We start from the raw sequence: 16417 nt of genomic DNA, 5'->3' as shown, positions 1-16417 counted from the left end.
CAGCTCTGGGGTTTACTTCTGTTAGGTGGAAAACACCTGCATTGTTCAGCTCAGCCCACACAGAAGGGTTTTGTGTTACAAGAAGCCAATTCACATAGTCAAATTCTTTGCTTTGCTGCAGCTTTAGGGAAGCTCTGACAGATTTCAGTGTGTAGGTTGTAGACAGAAGTCATTAATTTCAGCTGAAAGGGAATATCACGTGCAGCACAAGGCAGAAGGGCTTGGGTTTGAAAAATGGGGAAATTGTTAAAGGAGATACTGAATGATATACCCACCTTTAAATAAAATACCTGCCCCAGGTGAGCTTGCTAAGGGTGGAGAACACAGCAGTGCTGAGCTGCAGGAATACAGGGATGTGTTCAGCCTGTCCGTGCTGTCAGCCAGCTCTGCTGCCCTGGCACCTGTCATGGCTCTGGAGCAATGAGCTGAACTGTGAGCCCAACTGGGGTACAAAATGCCAAAACCAAACAAAACCACTCCCTAAACCAGCAGAACTTTTTGAGTCAGAAGCAGGTAAAAGTGTCTGCTTGGGCAGAAAAGTGTCCTGGTCTTTTCAAAGTATGGTTTTCCCCAGGTTGATTTTTTTTTTTTTTCAACGTAATTGAGTTACAAAAATACCTGAACTGAGCATTGTATCTCATACATTATAAAAACTTTAATTTCCTCCAGTATGGATGTCCTGCAGGGACCCAGCTGCCAGCCCTGCAGCCGGCTGTGTTCCTTTTGCTTCCAGAACCCTCTCTCCTGGCATTTGTGGCAGCATGCAGGAGGCAGTGCCCTGGGATGTGCTGGCTCAGCAGGCTGGATGTGGTTCTGGCTGTTCCCATGCCCCTGGGAGCTGTTTATTTCTAGCAGTGGTGCTCACACACCAGCAGTGTGTTTGGTCAGGAGCAGATGCTGCAGATGGCTGCACAGTGTCAGAGGGAGCGCGGGCAGCTCCTGGTGTTGGCAGTGCTGGGGCTGGAGCTGGTGCTGCATTGCAGCTCCCTGGGGCCAGGCCTGGCTGCAGCTCCCTGGGGCCGGCCCTGGCTGCAGCTCCCTGGGGCCAGGCGTGGCTGCAGCTCCCTGGGGCCAGCCCTGGCTGCAGCTCCCTGGGGCCAGGCCTGGCTGCAGCTCCCTGGGGCCGGCCCTGGCTGCAGCTCCCTGGGGCCAGCCCTGGCTGCAGCTCCCTGGGGCCAGCCCTGCTGCAGCTCCCTGGGGCCAGCCCTGCTGCAGCTCCCTGGGGCCAGCCCTGGCTGCAGCTCCCTGGGGCCAGGCCTGGCTGCAGCTCCCTGGGGCCAGGCCTGGCTGCAGCTCCCTGGGGCCAGCCCTGCTGCAGCTCTGCTGGCAGCACCCCTGGCTCGGGTCCCTCACCACGCTGCCTGCTCAGGAGGGTTTTTGGTGATATCTCCACAAGGGCTCTGCTCTGTTTGCTGCTGGGGGTGTAGAGCTGGAGTTTGGCCTTGGATCAAGGAGATGGTTTAACCCCAGGGTGCTGCTGATCGTCTTCTCACACTTCGCTTCCTGCACCCTGTGAGCTGGGCAGGGATGAGTCAGTGCTCGGGAGTTCACACCAGGCCATGCACTGTATGGTCCCAGTTGTGGTCTGTAATGGTTTGGGGAGTGGCACTATCTTCATCCTGTGTCCTGCTTCTACCTTGAGGACTCTTGGTGCAGTTTGGAGAGAGAAACCAGTTCTGAACACAGCCAGGCTGTGAGGGGATAGCAGTCAAGGCAGGCTGTCTCAGTGGCAGGATTTTGTTCATGTTAAGAACTGCTTGTTCCCTTTCACATGGGAAGCCCATCCCTCCTAGGCCAGTTTAGTTTTCTGAGGAGCCCTTGCTGAATGATTGCTCTGGGTTTCCAGACATGCACTGCATGGGATGGGATCCCTGCTGGCACCTCCGCATGGATACCTGAGTCATCCCCTCCCTCACAGGAGCCCTGCTCGTGCTTCAGCAACAGAAAATCTGATGCACTCGCAGGTTAATTCATGTCTGCTGGAGTTTCTCTTGGTTTGCTCAGCCTGGCCAGCAAATTTCCCAGCAGTTTCCTGGGCCCAGTTTCCTGGAGCCCTTTCTAAGAGCTGGCAGCACATGGGTTGGATCTGACAGTTGCAGGCGAGGATTTACACACAGAAGAGAGCAGCAGTTCCTCCTGGGAGAGCCTGGGAGCTGTCTGGCCCTGGTGATTTGTTGTTCCTTTCGTTAGTGTATAACCAGAAGCTCTTAATGAGTTTGAGATTTCCCCCCTGTGTCTTCATGAGCTCTCTGAGCTCCTTCCTGGTGAACATCAGTGTAGGAAAATGCATTTAGTTTTTCTGCTGTTGCCTTATTTTGAGCATTTGCAGTACTTAGGTTGCTTACAGCTTGTTGGAAGCTGCCTGTTCCTGTTGTCTTTGAGAAGAAACATGGTTGTTCCTGTGCCTTATGCAGATTTTTCTCACAGAACCTGTCTGGATTTGACCTTTCCTAGTATTTTCTTTCAGAAAGCTGATTTTTTTTCATTTTTTTCTCTTTGTTTTTTTCTTCCTGGCATCTATTTGTCTGTTGCCAAACTCTGCTGTCTTTCTGCTTTGCTGGAGATGTTTCTGGTGAATGGAATGTCCCAGCTTAGTAACTGGTATCAAATCTTTGTGGATACTCCTCCCCAATATTTTTACCAGGCATTGTCATTTTCTTGCATTTTGGGTTTTTGAACTGAAGCCCAGCAGTGATGGAGTTTGTTTCTTCCTTCAGAGATGCTGAATCTCTGCATGTTGAAGTCACTGTTGTGTGCACTGCTCAGGACCCACTTGGAGCTTTACAAAGCTTTAATTTTGGGTCTTTTCCTGTGCCATGAGCTGCTTCCAGTCAGGTGTTAGTTGTCATCAGGTGTGTTTTGTGATATTCTGAATAAGTATTTCTGAATTGTAGCTGGAACTTGTTTGTTGCCTCCGGGCATGTTTCTCTCATACTCTGCAGTGTCACACCTTCCTTTCCAGTTGGTTGTGTGTCGATACTAAGTTGGATTACTCAGAGTGATACTGTGCTGGAAAACTCCTGCTTTCAGTCCTGGCCTCCTGGATAGTTCTCTGCTTTACCCACTGCTCAGTTTGAAATGAGCTGTCCTTGGAGCACTGTTCCATCCAGGGAGGATCACTGCCTGTTCCTGCTGCTGGTGCTCTCTCTAATCATGGAATAACACAATGGGCTGCAAGGAGACCTTGAAGATCATCCACTTCCAGCCCCTGCCATGGGCAGGGACACCTTCCACTATCCCAGGGTGCTCTGAGCCCTGTCCAGCCTGGCTTTGGACACCTCCAGGGATCCCCTGGGCACCCTGTGCCTGTGCAGCCTGTTCCTGGCTAATGCACCCCGAGGGGATCTTACCTACATGTGCTGCAGGGATGTGCTTCTGGCTCCCATTGAGCTCATTGTCCACCTGGTTCCCAGGGCTTCTTGGCCCCCAGTGGGCCCCCAGCCTGCCCTGGTGCATGGGATCGTTCCCCCCAAGTGGAGGACTTTGCATTTTCCCTTATTGAGCTTGATTGGGATCTGTTGAGGTCCCTCTGAGCAGCAGCACACCCAGGTGTGTCCCCTGTGGGCTGGCTGAGGAGCTCTGTCCCTTCAGCTGCTCAGAATGAAAGGGTTAAATAGTTTTGGCCCCATGTGGACTCCTGGGGTGACCTCCTGCAGTGGGATTTGCACATCCCAGTGACCTGCAGTGGATTTGATGATGCTGGCAGCAGTTCATTTTCCAGCCTGTCTCCCTGCCCAGTCTGTATCACTGCAGGCTCTGAGGGTGGCTGTGCCAGGCAGTGTGGAAAGTTTGCCAGTGTTGGGATAAATCCAGCTCTCCCTTCAGCCCCAGAACTCACCATTTCATTGGAGAAGGCTGTTGTGCTGGTCGGGATGGATTTTCTTTTGTAAATCCACGCTGACCATTCCTAAATCCATGCTCAGAGTGACTCCCAGTCACTTTCTTGTGCTTTAATCTGTTTGGCTGCCTCGATTAGTTGCTCCGTCACTTCCCTAGGGAGTAAGGTGAGGCTGACCAGCCTGTAATTCCTTGGATCCTCCCACGTGAAGGCAGGAGTGACATCTGCTGTCTTCCAATCTTCATAAATCTTCCCTGGCTGCTGTGCAGCACCAATTAATGCCTTGTTCTCCCCTGTAACATTTGTATGGAACTTCACCACCTACACCAAGTTCCTGGATTTATGCCTGGGGCAGGAGGAGGAGGCAAGGGAAGGGTGTCCTGGCAGCTGATGGGTGATTTTGGGTCAGAACCAGTGAGGACTCAGCTCAGTGTCTGCCTGAGCTGGGAGCTCTGTTGTCACTTTGGTGAGTTGAAAATGCTTCTGACCCTGCCAGGCCACTGAGTGCCAGCAGTGGGTGGGGTTTGCAGGTGACAGCTGGCCGTGGCTCCTGCTTTGGGCTGCTGTGGCTCCTGCTTTGGGCTACATTTCCTCTTGTCTCCAAGGGCCATATGCTCCTTCCTGTGGTGTGGCTGGAGCTGTTCTGCACACAGGATGGAGCCAGTGCAGATCCTCACTGGCATGGTGCTGGATTGGCTGGGCGTGTGCAAATGGAAGTACAGGGAGCATATGTGCATGGAAAACATGGGCTGCAGGGAGGGAGGAGGGCCAGGAGTGTGCACCTTGGCTGCCAGCACAGCTCATCCTGCCCTTCCCTGACCGTGGGGTTGGTGAGGGGTAAAATCCCATGGAACTGCTGCCTGGTGTACCCAAGGGTGCTCACAGTGCCAGCAGCTGTGAGAGGAAGATGAGGTGAACCCTGATTCCACCATCACCCTGCTGCCAGAGCACACAAATCCCAGCCTCCTTTGGTTTTGCTTTCTCATGCCAGCAAGCTGTCTGCCTGTCACATGATAAGAGCTATCAGGCATAGTCTGAGGAGAGCTAGAAGCAGCTTTTGAGTATCTTTGTTGCTGACAGCGTCAATTCTGAGTGTGACAGATAGACACATGCCATGGTTGCTGCTGTGTCTGCTCCTGACTGCTTGTATTGCTCTGGTTTTATAACTGTTCTGTGATGGAATCACAGCACCATTGAGGAAAAGGTCTCCCAGATCACTGAGTCCAATGCCCAGCTTGTCCCCAGCCCAGGGCACTGAGTGCCACATCCAGGTGTTCCTTGGGCACCTCCAGGGATGGGGACTCCAGAGCTCCCTGAGTAGCCCCTTCCATGATGTTCTTCCTGATGTTCAATCCAAACCTCCCCTGGCACATCTTGAGGCCATTTCCTCTCATCCTGTCCCTGTTCCCTGGGAGCAGAGGCCAACCCCCCTCCCATCCTGGCTGTCCCCTCCTGTCAGGGACTTGTGGAGAGTGAGAAGGTCCAGGCTGAGCCCCCCCCCCCCCCAGACCCTTCCCCATCTCCATTCCTTGGACACGTTCCAGCCCCTCAATGTCTTCCTGGCAGGGAGGAGCCAGAACTCACCTGGGTCCTCGAGGTGTGGCTTCACCAGTGTTGCAGTAAGGTAGAAAAATTATAAAGCAAGGCCTGATAAAATCAAGCGTGCTCTCCTAAGATCAGTGGCTGGCCTTGTCAAGCTAGCACTTTGCAAGTTCCCATGTGAAAGGAATTCTGGTGTGAGCAGTTAATTAGCATAACAATCTATTCCTGGGTGAAAAACAGCTAGCACCTGTATAAACTGTTTTTATACTGTTAGAAAAATGAGAACTATCTTTTATAAGCAATTTTCCCTGCACATACACCCCGGGGGTTTGAGTGACCAATCAACACAGGGTAACAGCTTGTTACTAACCAATAAAGTAATTGGCAAGAAAGATACTGACCAACTGGAGTCACCCACGAGGTCTGTAAAACTGTATAAAAACCAGTTATGTGAATAAAGAGGGAGCTTTTCCACCATGAAGAACATGGAGTCTGCTGATTTATTCCGATACAGCATTCCTGGCACAGGGGACAGTCCCTGCCCTGGGCCTGCTGGCCACTCTGTTTCTGATACAGGCCAGGTGCCCTGGGCCTTTTTTGCCCACCTGGGCACACATCAGCTCCTGTTCAACTGCTGTCCATCAGCACCCCCAGGTCCTTTCCCACAGGGCCACTTTCCAACACTGATGCTGTTTTTCCAGCCACACAGATGCTGTCTTGAGTTCAAGATCAGCTGGTCACTTGTGCCAGGAGGAACAGCCCCAGGGCCTGTGTGATTTTACATTTTGTACAGAAATTCCTCCCATTTTTTCCTGCTATCAAATTTCTAAACAATACACTCAGATCCCTGTACAGGCTTTGTATCTACTTCTTGTTGGCATCACTGCTGGGGATGGTGTTGTGTGGGGGTAAAATATTGATGCTTTGAGATGTGAAACTTGTGTTGATTTTTAGCTGTGGCAGCCTTGGTGGTTGTGGTTTGGTTCTCTCTCATTTGTACAGTGCAATCCTGAAGTAAAGGGCTACTGGGGGGATGTAAATATTAATTTTTGGTGCAAAGTCTTGCAGTTGGGCTTTGAGATCACATTGTACCAGTGAGGGTGGTGGGCTCTGTCACCCTGCTGTGTGTCTGTGTTGGGCTGTGGCTCCAATACTTTTGGTTTTCCTGTGTAGCCCCAGAGATAAACTGGGTGTTTCTTCTGAGCTCTCACAGCACTGTGAGCAATGCAGAACCCTTATCGCCCTGATTTTTAAGACTTTTCTAAAGCCTTCTGAGTTTACATTCTTGTAGAAAACTTTCTCACACAACTTTCTGTAAACAACCTATTGTTTTGCATTCTTTCATAGAGGTGGAGAAATTTGATGTACAGGTAGTTTGTCCAGTGTCGGTGGAGAGGTGGAACGTTCACCCTCCAATCCACTTGGCACCTTTTGAGAACTATAAATAATTAGAGTCAGAAGAAATAAATTAGTCTCTTCATCATGACCATAGCTGTAGTGTGTCATTTTATCTTGTGTCATCTAGTAACAAACCCTCCTGGTACACATCAAAGTAAAAGACTGATCTCTTTTCCAGACATGTTGTGGTGAAGACCTCTCCCAACCACAAGTACATCTTCACGCTGAGAACCCACCCCTCGGTTGTCCCTGGCAGCATTGCCTTCAGCTTGCCCCAGGTATGGGATGGTTGGACTTCCTACTCTGCTACAGAATAAGCAAAATCTCTTTTAGGATCAGGATTGAAGATAAGTTCTCTAATTGGAATAAGTATATGCTGCAAATTTGATTTCTGCCAGCAAAAGTTCAAGGATACTCGTACTGCAATCGAAGTGACTGTGCTTATATTGCTTTGATATATTTTTAGTGCATGGGGGGATAAAGATACTGGAAAATGTGCAATTTAACCTTTTAAAAATCCACCAGAAATAAACTATTTGGAAAAGAAAAGCCTAAGCAATATCTGCCCTTCCTTCTGAATCTTTATTGTTCCCCATTTTCCCTTGACTTTAAAGAGTTTCTTTGCTGTGTTTTTCATTTTTAAGACCTGCTGGAAGTTTTATTGACTACATTCAGTCATTGTTAGTATTTTTAGATGAAAAGTGCAATGAAATGCATAAAAAAAACCTCCAAACTCCTTTGTCTCCTCTTTCTTAATTAAGTCATCATCAGATGTTAAATGATGGTTAGAATAAATAATGAATGTAATTAACTTCTAAACTGAAAAATGAAGCTTGTAGCTTTTTACTGCTCACGCTGTCTCATCCCATGAACCTGCAGCAATTGTCTCTGATTCAGTGCTTTCATATCTCCCTGCCACTCACTGCTCCAGAGCCCAGTCTCTGTGCTGTAAACACAGGAGATTTTTTTTTTTTCTCAGCACATCTTGGCAGAAGCCCCCAAATGACATTTTGCCTTTTGATGTGCTGCTGGAACTGGGTCTGTCCTGGTGAGTGGGTGGGGGCTGTTAAGTTCTCCAGTGTCTGGCTGTGGTTTGTGATGCCCAAAGTGCCCAGCAGTGACCAGCAGGAGATGTTTGTGCTGTTCAAGTCAGTGCACTCAGGTCTAGGGCTGATTTTTGTATGTTGCAGTGGTTGTGGAGCCAGGAGAGCCCATCTGCCAAGGGGTGAGGCCAGGTGCTCCCCTTGGAGAAGGGGCTGTGCAGAGAGTGTTGCAGCTTCTGGGAGGTGAATGCTTGATGTATAGGACTGCAGAGCTGTTGGGGTTGGAGGGGGCCTTTAAAGGCTGTCTGAGCAGGGACATTTCCCACTAGACCACTTTGTCTACAGCCCTTGTCCAATATGACCTTGAATGTTCCCTGGAATGTCTCTGGGTAAGGTTTTACCGTTTTCACCCTGTCTGAATTCACCCTCTTTTAGTTTAAAGCCACTTCCCCTTTTTCTTTTGCTACAGTCCCTACTAAAACTCTGTCCCCTTAAAAAGATTTAAGCCCACTTTAACTATTGAAGGGCCACAATGAGATCCCCCGGAGCCTCCTCCAGGTTGAACAGGCCCCATTCCCTCAGCCTGTCTCCACAGCAGAGCTGTTTCAGCCCTCTGAGCACTGGGGCATTCCTGATACTGCATTTTAATTTTAAAATTCCCAGTATTTCCCAGAGCCTCAGATAGTTGCAGTCAGTCTCACACCCACTGTGTGTTTACTGCTCCTGTTCAGGGATGTCTGTGCTCTGAGGCCTCCAGAATATCTGTTTGTTGTGCACTCACTATTCACATGGAGTTCTTGACCACCTTTATTCTGTGGTAATCTTGACTCTTAACACTGAAAGCTGTGACAGATTTTGTATCCTGAGAGCCTAAAACATGAATTGCTGCACAGTGATGACAAACCTTTAGCAGAAACCAGCCAAGTGAGCCTGGGGGTTGAGCTGTATCTCATGCCACAGAGAAGATCCTGACAAATCTTCCCCCAGAGGTGCTGGCACTGCCCAGGCTCCCCAGGGAATGGGCACAGCCCCGAGGCTGCCGGAGCTCCAGGAGCCTTTGGACACCACTCCCAGGGGTGCCCAGGCTGGCATTGTTGGGGGTCTGAGCAGGGCCAGGAGCTGCACTGGATGATCCTTTGTGGTCCCTTCTAACTCAGGGTATTCTGTGGATGTTGGGGAGGGTGTAAGGGGAGAAATGTTTGCTTTGTAAGCAAAGTTATGGTGTTCCTTCTCCCAGACAAAAAGGCAAATACAAATGACCATAAACTACAGCTTTTCAAATGTGATCTCCCTGGAGCTGTTTGTAACAATACCTACCTGTGACTGGTGCCTTTATTTGATACCTGAGGGGTTGTGAACATGGCATAGCCTGTGATGAGGGCTGTGAACACACTGCAGCCAGTCTGTAACACAGCAGCAGCCACTGGGAAAACCACATTTTTACAGTCATCAAGCCAGAACTGCTGGAATTGTAAAGGTTATAGATTTTTGTGTGTCACATAATTCATGAACCATTTCCCACTTCTGCAGTTCCATGCAGCACAAGCCTCTCAAAATGAATTTCCAAGGGACCTAAAAGATTTGAACAGTTTCATTCTTGCTGGTTCTCTTGGTTCAAGTAATACTGCACCTTGGAGCACATTAGAACAAGCTTTTAAAATGCTCATGGGGTGTGTAACAGCCATTCTGGTACCTCTGGAGTGCTCAGAACTTGGGCTTTGGTAGGAAATCAGCAGAAGGACAAAAAGCCCCATCCAGCACCACAACTTCTGCCTCCAGAATGATGAGGAGACCAGTAACCTGAAGGAGGTTGGACAGAACAACCTTCTGAGGTCACAAGAATTATTTGGAGAGATTATTCAATGTTTTTGACTTGTTTCCTGTTAATTTGGGGGTCTTTGGGATATTCCATTCTGCCCCTTTTTTCTGCTGCTGAAAGTTCTCCGGGGATCCTGCTCCTCTGGGTGAGGAGGCTGCCTTTGAGAGGGCAGGTGTTTGTTCTGCAGGGCAGGTGTTTGTTCTGCAGGGCAGGTGTTCTGACCCTTTTGTCTTGTTTTTCAGAGAAAATGGGCCGGCCTTTCCATCGGGCAGGAGATCGATGGTGAGTCAGTCAGAGCGATTGCGATGTGTTCATAAAGCTGAATTCATGTTTCCATCCTGAAGGGAAACTGAATTGGGAACTCACAGATCTCCAGTCCTTCTCCAGGTGATGTGAGGCCCTTGGTAGTGAAGGAGCTGCTCTCCTCTCTGCAGCTTTTCTGTTTTTAATGTTTTCCAGACCTGGCAGACTGTTTTGGCAGTTTCTCCAGATACCTGCTGGTATCTCAGCGGGGCTCTGTGTGGGATGTCAGTGTCCACATGCAGATATGAACATTGAACATGTCCTGGATAGCCTCTTCTGGGTCTCTGGGGAACACCCCCACTAACAGAAGACACCTCTTGTCCTTGGGGAATTTCTTGGCACCAGCCCTGGGATGAATGGGGATGTTCTAGTTCCAGGAGCAGCAGTGTGCCCTGCAGTGCTGAGCTTTGGGAGCAGCACTGATGTTTGCACCAGTAACTCACCAGAATATTCTGCAGGAATGGCTGTGAAGGGCTGAGGTGAATTTCTATCCCTATTTCAAGTCTTCCTCGAGCCTTCCTTGGTGAATGTTTGGAGGAGAGCAATTAGCTCTTTTGTCACTTTGTGCTGCGTGTCACTATTCCCTCTGCTTTGGATCACTGTCAGGTACAGGTGCAGCTGTTGAACCTGTCTGTAGCTGCTGGAATGCTGACCAGACTCCTGGCAGCAGCTTGTTACAGGAGGGTCTCCATGTTCTTTGCTACAGCAGGTCCAGGTAATGGATCACATTTGTTCTTAGGACCATCAGGAGTCACCTCTGTGCTCCTGGAGAGGGCAGCTCCTCCTCTGCCTTGCTGGGATCCTGCTCTCTGCACTGAACACACTGTTCAAGAGGCCACTGCTTTGCCTTAGAGTAGCTTGCAGTCGTTCCAGGGAATTCCCTCCTTTGGGCCTGTGGGCAGAGCTGATGTGTCAGGATGAGGAGGGCTGAGCCTGATGAGTGGGAATGTGTGGCTGTGTGTCTTGTTTTAAAAGCAGGAGCCTTCCTTGAAATGGAAAATGTAAACCCTCTCCCTCCAATTTAATATAATTTTGAAATTAAGGGTCTCTCAGGCAAAGATATGGGAATAGAAATAACAGTTCCTTATTAGGAAAAATAAAAATACAAATGCAATACTACAAAAAAAGAAAACAAGCCACTGCCAGAGTTAGAGCAGGCCCTGGCACCTGTGGGTCAGGGTGGTGGCAGCAGTGCCATTCCAGGGTGGCTCAGCCCTCCTGCAGTGCCAGCTGTGCTTCTGCTGGAGCAGGATCCTGGACAAGGCTGGAGTTTTCCTCTGGAGCTCCAGGGCTGCTGGAGATGGGCCTGGGCTCCCTCTGGGAATACAGTGGGGCAGAAAGCTGCTCCTCTGGGAATGGAGTGGGGCAGAAAGCTGCTCCTCTGGGAATGCAGTGGGGCAGAAAGCTGCTCCTCTGGGAATGCAGTGGGGCAGAAAGCTGCTCCTCTGGGAATGCAGTGGGGCAGAAAGCTGCTCCTCTGGGAATGCAGTGGGGAAGGAAGCTGCTCCTCTGGGAATGCAGTGGGCAAAGGCTGCTGTGCTGTTCCAAGGTCAGATTGGATCCAGGTAGGAATGCTTGGCTCCTCCCCTGGGCAGAGCCTCTCCCCATGGGATGATGGAATTTTCCCAGCCATGCAGGGACACTCAGTGGCCATGAACAGCAGAGATCTCCTGGAGGGAGGATTGGCTGTGGGAGAGATAAAGAAAACTGCCCAAAGAGCAGCAGAGAGCTGCCCCAGCTCTGACAGATGGCAGTGGAACACACACCCTCATTTCCAGCCTCAGACACTGTGAGTGTGAGGTGCTCCTGGGGAAGATCTCTCCTGGCTGTTTGTTTTCCCAGCTCCTGTGGTCTCAGCAGGTCCCTGAGCAGGATCAGTACTCAGATGTGAAGTCTGATGTGTTTGTAGGGACAGGCTGGAGTGGGGGTCTCTGCCTCTCTGGATGTCTCACAGACCAGGATTTTAACCTGGAGAGGAAGGCTGGGGGAGACCTTCCTGCTCCATACAGTGACCTGGAAGGAGCTTGGTCTCTTCTCCCATGAGAAAAGGGACAGGATGAAAGGAAGCAGCCTCAAGTTGTGCCAGAGGAGGTGTAGGTTGGATATTAGGGAAAATTTCTTCAGAGAATGGGTTGTAAAGACTTGGAACAGGCTGCCCAGGACAGTGGTGGAGTCACCATTCCTGAAAATGTTTGAAGAACTGGTGGATGTGGCACTTGAGGGCATTATTTAGTGGTGACCATGGTTGTGGTGCTGGGTTGATGGTTGGACTTGGTGATCCTGGAAGCCTTTTCCAACCTTGATGATTCTATTAATCTGTGATTTTTTGCTAGCTGGTCTTATTCTAATTGAAGAAAGACTTATAAGGGGGGAAGAGTCATAAATTAATTTGTTTCTCATCCTTGTTTGGCTGCTGATCATGTGCCAACTCACAGATCAATGCTTTTCACTGCTCAGGTCTTTTGGGGAAAGAAGCACTGATATTCTGTGTGATCAGCTCTCAGAGCAGTTTGTGACTGTCCTTGTCCTGGGCTGTGCTGTAAACCTTCCAGCTATGTGGGAGCCTGTGTTAACAAAAATAATGCAGTGATTCTGTACAGAGTGACTAAATGTCATCTGACTCCGTGCTGGGTGGAAGGGATTTGTAAAAACATTCTGCAGGCAGGGAGAAGTGTTCACAAACACAGTGATTTCCCAGGGCTTGTGCTTTGTCCTGGTCCCCTGATAATGTGGAAGCTGTGTTTTAAATGTCAGTGTAAATGCAGCCCACAGCTCTGTGGAGCAGTGATGAGTCCTGCTGAGCCCCTGATGATACAGTAAAGGTTTTCCAGGTGAGTGGTTTTCCTGGTGGGAAGGCAGAGTGCCCTGATGGATCTGTCTGTCCTGCCTTCCGTGCACTCCAGCTGCACCAGCTCCTGTGTTCCCAGCAGAGATGCCCAGCTGGAGCCAGGGCAGGCTGCCTCAGGTGCCTTCCCACCCCAGGGAGGTTCCTGCTGCATTCCCAGAGCCAGGAGGTCCCTGCTGCATTCCCAGCCTCTCTCTGGGACATTCCAGGCTCTTGGAGCTGGTGCTGTACTCTGCTGAGTGCGCTGCAGCCCCATGCTGGGGGTTCCCCTCAGCACTCAGTCCTGCTGACACCTCAGGCCTGTGATGTGACCAAATCCAGGGGCTGATATTCCAGAAGCTTTTATTTGACAAAGCCATGAGGTTCAGCAAGGAGAAGGAAGCTGCTCAGAGGTGACCTGTAAGGTGAGAGGAGCTCCTGGTGTTTGCTTGCAGGACCAAAGGGATAACCCTGCTGCTGGAGCCCTTTTGAAAGAGCTCAGTGCAGTAGATCAGGAGTAGTGTTGTCATCTTTATCCCTGTTTCCTGGAAGATCTGTCTTTGGCAGCTCCTCCCAGGGTGGCCCGTGCCAGGAAGGGTGTTTGGTGTGTGTGCTGTGTGCTCTGGTCACACCTTCAGCAGGAGACAGGCTCTCCTTGTTCCCTTCACATGCACAAGTCCTGGAGCAGCCCATGCTGGGGGCTGGTTTTGCCATCACACCTCAGCATCTGCGGGTTTGTTCTGGAGCCATTCTGCTGCCAGGGGCTGGCCAGAAAATCACAGATGGAGTGAAGCACCTTTCCCACATTCCCCTTCTCCTACTTCATCCTTACTGCTGTAGCAGAGGAGACTTTGTTCTCCAGATTCAAAGCAAACCTTTAATGTTCCTCAGTCTTCTGGAGAATCTTTGGCTTCTGCTGCAGCCTGCTTTCTGGATTGCTGGGCCTGCCTCTTTGTGAGGTCCTGCCCTTGGGCCACCCATGCTGGGCAGTGTCCCTGGAGCTGTGGGTTGTGCTGCTCTTTCCTTTCCATCCTCTTTCCCTCTTTCCAGCCCGAGTGGCCTCGTTTCCCACGTGCTGTACCTGTGGGATCAGGGTGGCTGTGACTGTGCAGTGCCTTCCCTGCCCCTTGGCTTTCTGTTCAGGGGATTCTGCATCACTGAAGGAAACCTGGAAGTGTCAGCATGGGCCCAAGGACACCTCTGGGGTAGGGGCTGTTTCCTCAGTGTCAGGGATGAAGGACAGTTAATGATGTGCTTTGTTTGGGCTGACAGATTGCATTGCTGCATTTCAATGTGCAGTAATTCACTTTCTGCTGCCTCATCTGAAGAGCAGCTTGGCAGCCTGTTGCCACAGAAAACCAATGATGGCCTCTTGTCACTGCCTTTGGCCAAGGCTACCCTTAAAGCTGCTTTTGGGCTTCCTGGAGATCTGTCCAAACCCTTGGGTGGAGATACAGCCATGTGGGACCATAGCATGTCTGGATTTGCTTTCATCATCTTCATCCCCCAATGTCTGTGTGGTGTTTGAGCTGTTTTAAAGGTTTATTAAGAGTTTTTAGAGCAATGCAGGCATTTTCAGTGAAAAATTGGACTTTTCAGTGACAATTTTACTGTATTTTTGACCTTGTAGTTGAACATGGGTTAAGAGAAGTAAGGGTCTCTGTCAGAAATCATATATTCACTTTTACCAAGTGAAATTCTCAAGGGAAGGGTGTGTATTGCCAAAAGCGTTTAATGCACTGGGGGGACCTTGCTGTCCTTAAATGTGCTGTTTCTTGGGTTTTTTCAGTTTCCTTATACACTTTTGACAAGACCAAGCAGTGCATTGGCACCATGACCATCGAGATTGACTTCCTGCAGAAGAAGAACATTGACTCCAACCCCTACGACACAGACAAGATGGCTGCAGAGTTCATCCAGCAGTTCAACAGCCAGGCCTTCTCCGTGGGCCAGCAGGTGGGCTGTGCTCTGGGGCTTTGGGGCTACACTGGGCTAAAACACCTCGTGCAGGCTTGTGAGGGACCATCTGAGGGTGCCAAGAGCTCTGCAAAGGCTGGGTGAGGGGCAGGAATTGTTCTTTGTGTGAAGTGATGCCTCAGGTTTTAGATTTTATATTTTTCTTTGCTGCTTTAGTGGGTGGGTCTGGGCTTTATATTAGGGGATGGTGAGGTCTGTTCACAGAGCAAGGAGACAAAACGATTCCTTCTCCAGCTGGGGACCAAGGACAAATGATCCAGATCTCAGAGCAGAAGCAATGTGGACTGAAGAGAGAAAAACAAGCAGGATGGGACTTCATGGGCTGGAGCTGTAACTGGACAATGAACTCCAATATGCAAATGGAGCAGAGCTTATAAAAGTGAGAGACCCTGTGACCTGTGTGGGATTTCGTGACCATTTTGGTTCACCTGGGGTGCAGCCCTGGCTGGGCTCTGGTGCTGCCCAAGGTGGATCCATTGAGGCCTCCTAATAAATCCCTACTTTATTCTTTAGCTCCTGCAGTCTCTGCTCTAGCTCAGCCTTCTCAAGGCATCAGAAGGATGTCTTCATGAAAAGTAAAACCATTGTGACTTTCACTGAGAACATGGGCAGAGGGGTTTAGAATCTGCCCTATCCAAAATCTGTGAGGAAAATCTCAGGGCTTGGGAGGGTTTGGGTCTCTCTGCATGGTGGCCTGGTTGGATGTGAGCATGGCAACTCCTGGAATCTTTTGGGAAGTCACTTTTGTCTCCTTCTCAATAAGATCAAGATGAACACCAGATTTAATTCATTCTCAGTGACACCCTCAAAGTGCAGTGTATTTTATTATTCTGAAAGTGTCCAAGGCCAGGTTGAACAGGGCTTGGAGCAGCCTGGTATGGTGGAAGGTGTCCCTGCCCATGGCAGGGGTGGCACTGGATGAGCTTTAGGGTCCTTTCCAGCCCAAACTTTTCTGGAATTCCATGATTTATTGCTGCTCTATGGACTTAAGCAGCGAAACAAGGATGAAGTATTTTTCTTGAGGACCTTGGAAAGCTGATGTCCCTGTAATTGAGCCTGCAGCAGATGGGCTTCAGCCCCTGCAAAGCCCTGTGTGATAGCCTCTGCTTTGCTGTGTTCTCAAAACAGGTCAAGGTTGGTCACTCATAGTATTTACACCTTGCACTTAAGCTGGTTGGAAATACAAACTCAAGGAAAGGAAGGCAAGGCTGCAGACCCAGCCTGGTTTTCGGTGGGATGGACCCTACTTCTCATTACATTCATTCTGTCTCTCATTAGCACTATTCCTGAAGTGTCCTTGTCAAGCTGAAATGCAGAAGATCTGAAAGTTTTGAGCTAAATTGTTCTCCATGACTAGCACCAATTATTGAAGTGAGAGAAAAATGTCATCAGATGATACAGAACACTGAGCTGGGGAGAAGGGAAGGGAACAGATGATTTTCTTGGAAGGAGAATTTTTCTTTGAGTTTTTTCTCCAGCTGACTTCATGTTCTGCAACTTTAGGTCTGTTACTCTTATATTGGGGCAGGGAAAGAACACAGTCAGCATTCCAGAGCTTTCCAGGGAAGAACCTGCATGGGAGCTGCTGGGTGGTTAACTGAGTGTTCAGGCCTCTCTCCCTTCAAATCTTAGTAGTCTTGTCAGAATCCTTTTTAGCTTTTTTAAATGAGATT

The 16417-nt window shown here is 49.7% G+C and overlaps 1 protein-coding gene across 2 annotated transcripts in view; it reads left to right on the top strand.

Moving 5' to 3' along the window:
* Positions 1–16417, top strand: part of NSF (N-ethylmaleimide sensitive factor, vesicle fusing ATPase) — an 80042-nt gene that overhangs the window by 13682 nt on the left and 49943 nt on the right. For both annotated transcript variants that reach the window (XM_054000290.1, XM_054000291.1), the window contains exons 3-5: positions 6957–7056; positions 9883–9922; positions 14557–14723. In XM_054000290.1, coding sequence (XP_053856265.1) covers positions 6957–7056; positions 9883–9922; positions 14557–14723 — 307 coding nt within the window. The remainder of the gene's footprint in view (positions 1–6956; positions 7057–9882; positions 9923–14556; positions 14724–16417) is intronic.

The sequence above is a fragment of the Vidua macroura genome, chromosome 27, assembly GCF_024509145.1.
Source record: "Vidua macroura isolate BioBank_ID:100142 chromosome 27, ASM2450914v1, whole genome shotgun sequence".
Classification (NCBI taxonomy): Eukaryota; Metazoa; Chordata; class Aves; order Passeriformes; family Viduidae; genus Vidua; species Vidua macroura.
Note: the sequence above shows the minus strand (reverse complement) of the source record. Positions and strands in the feature narration are given on the sequence as shown.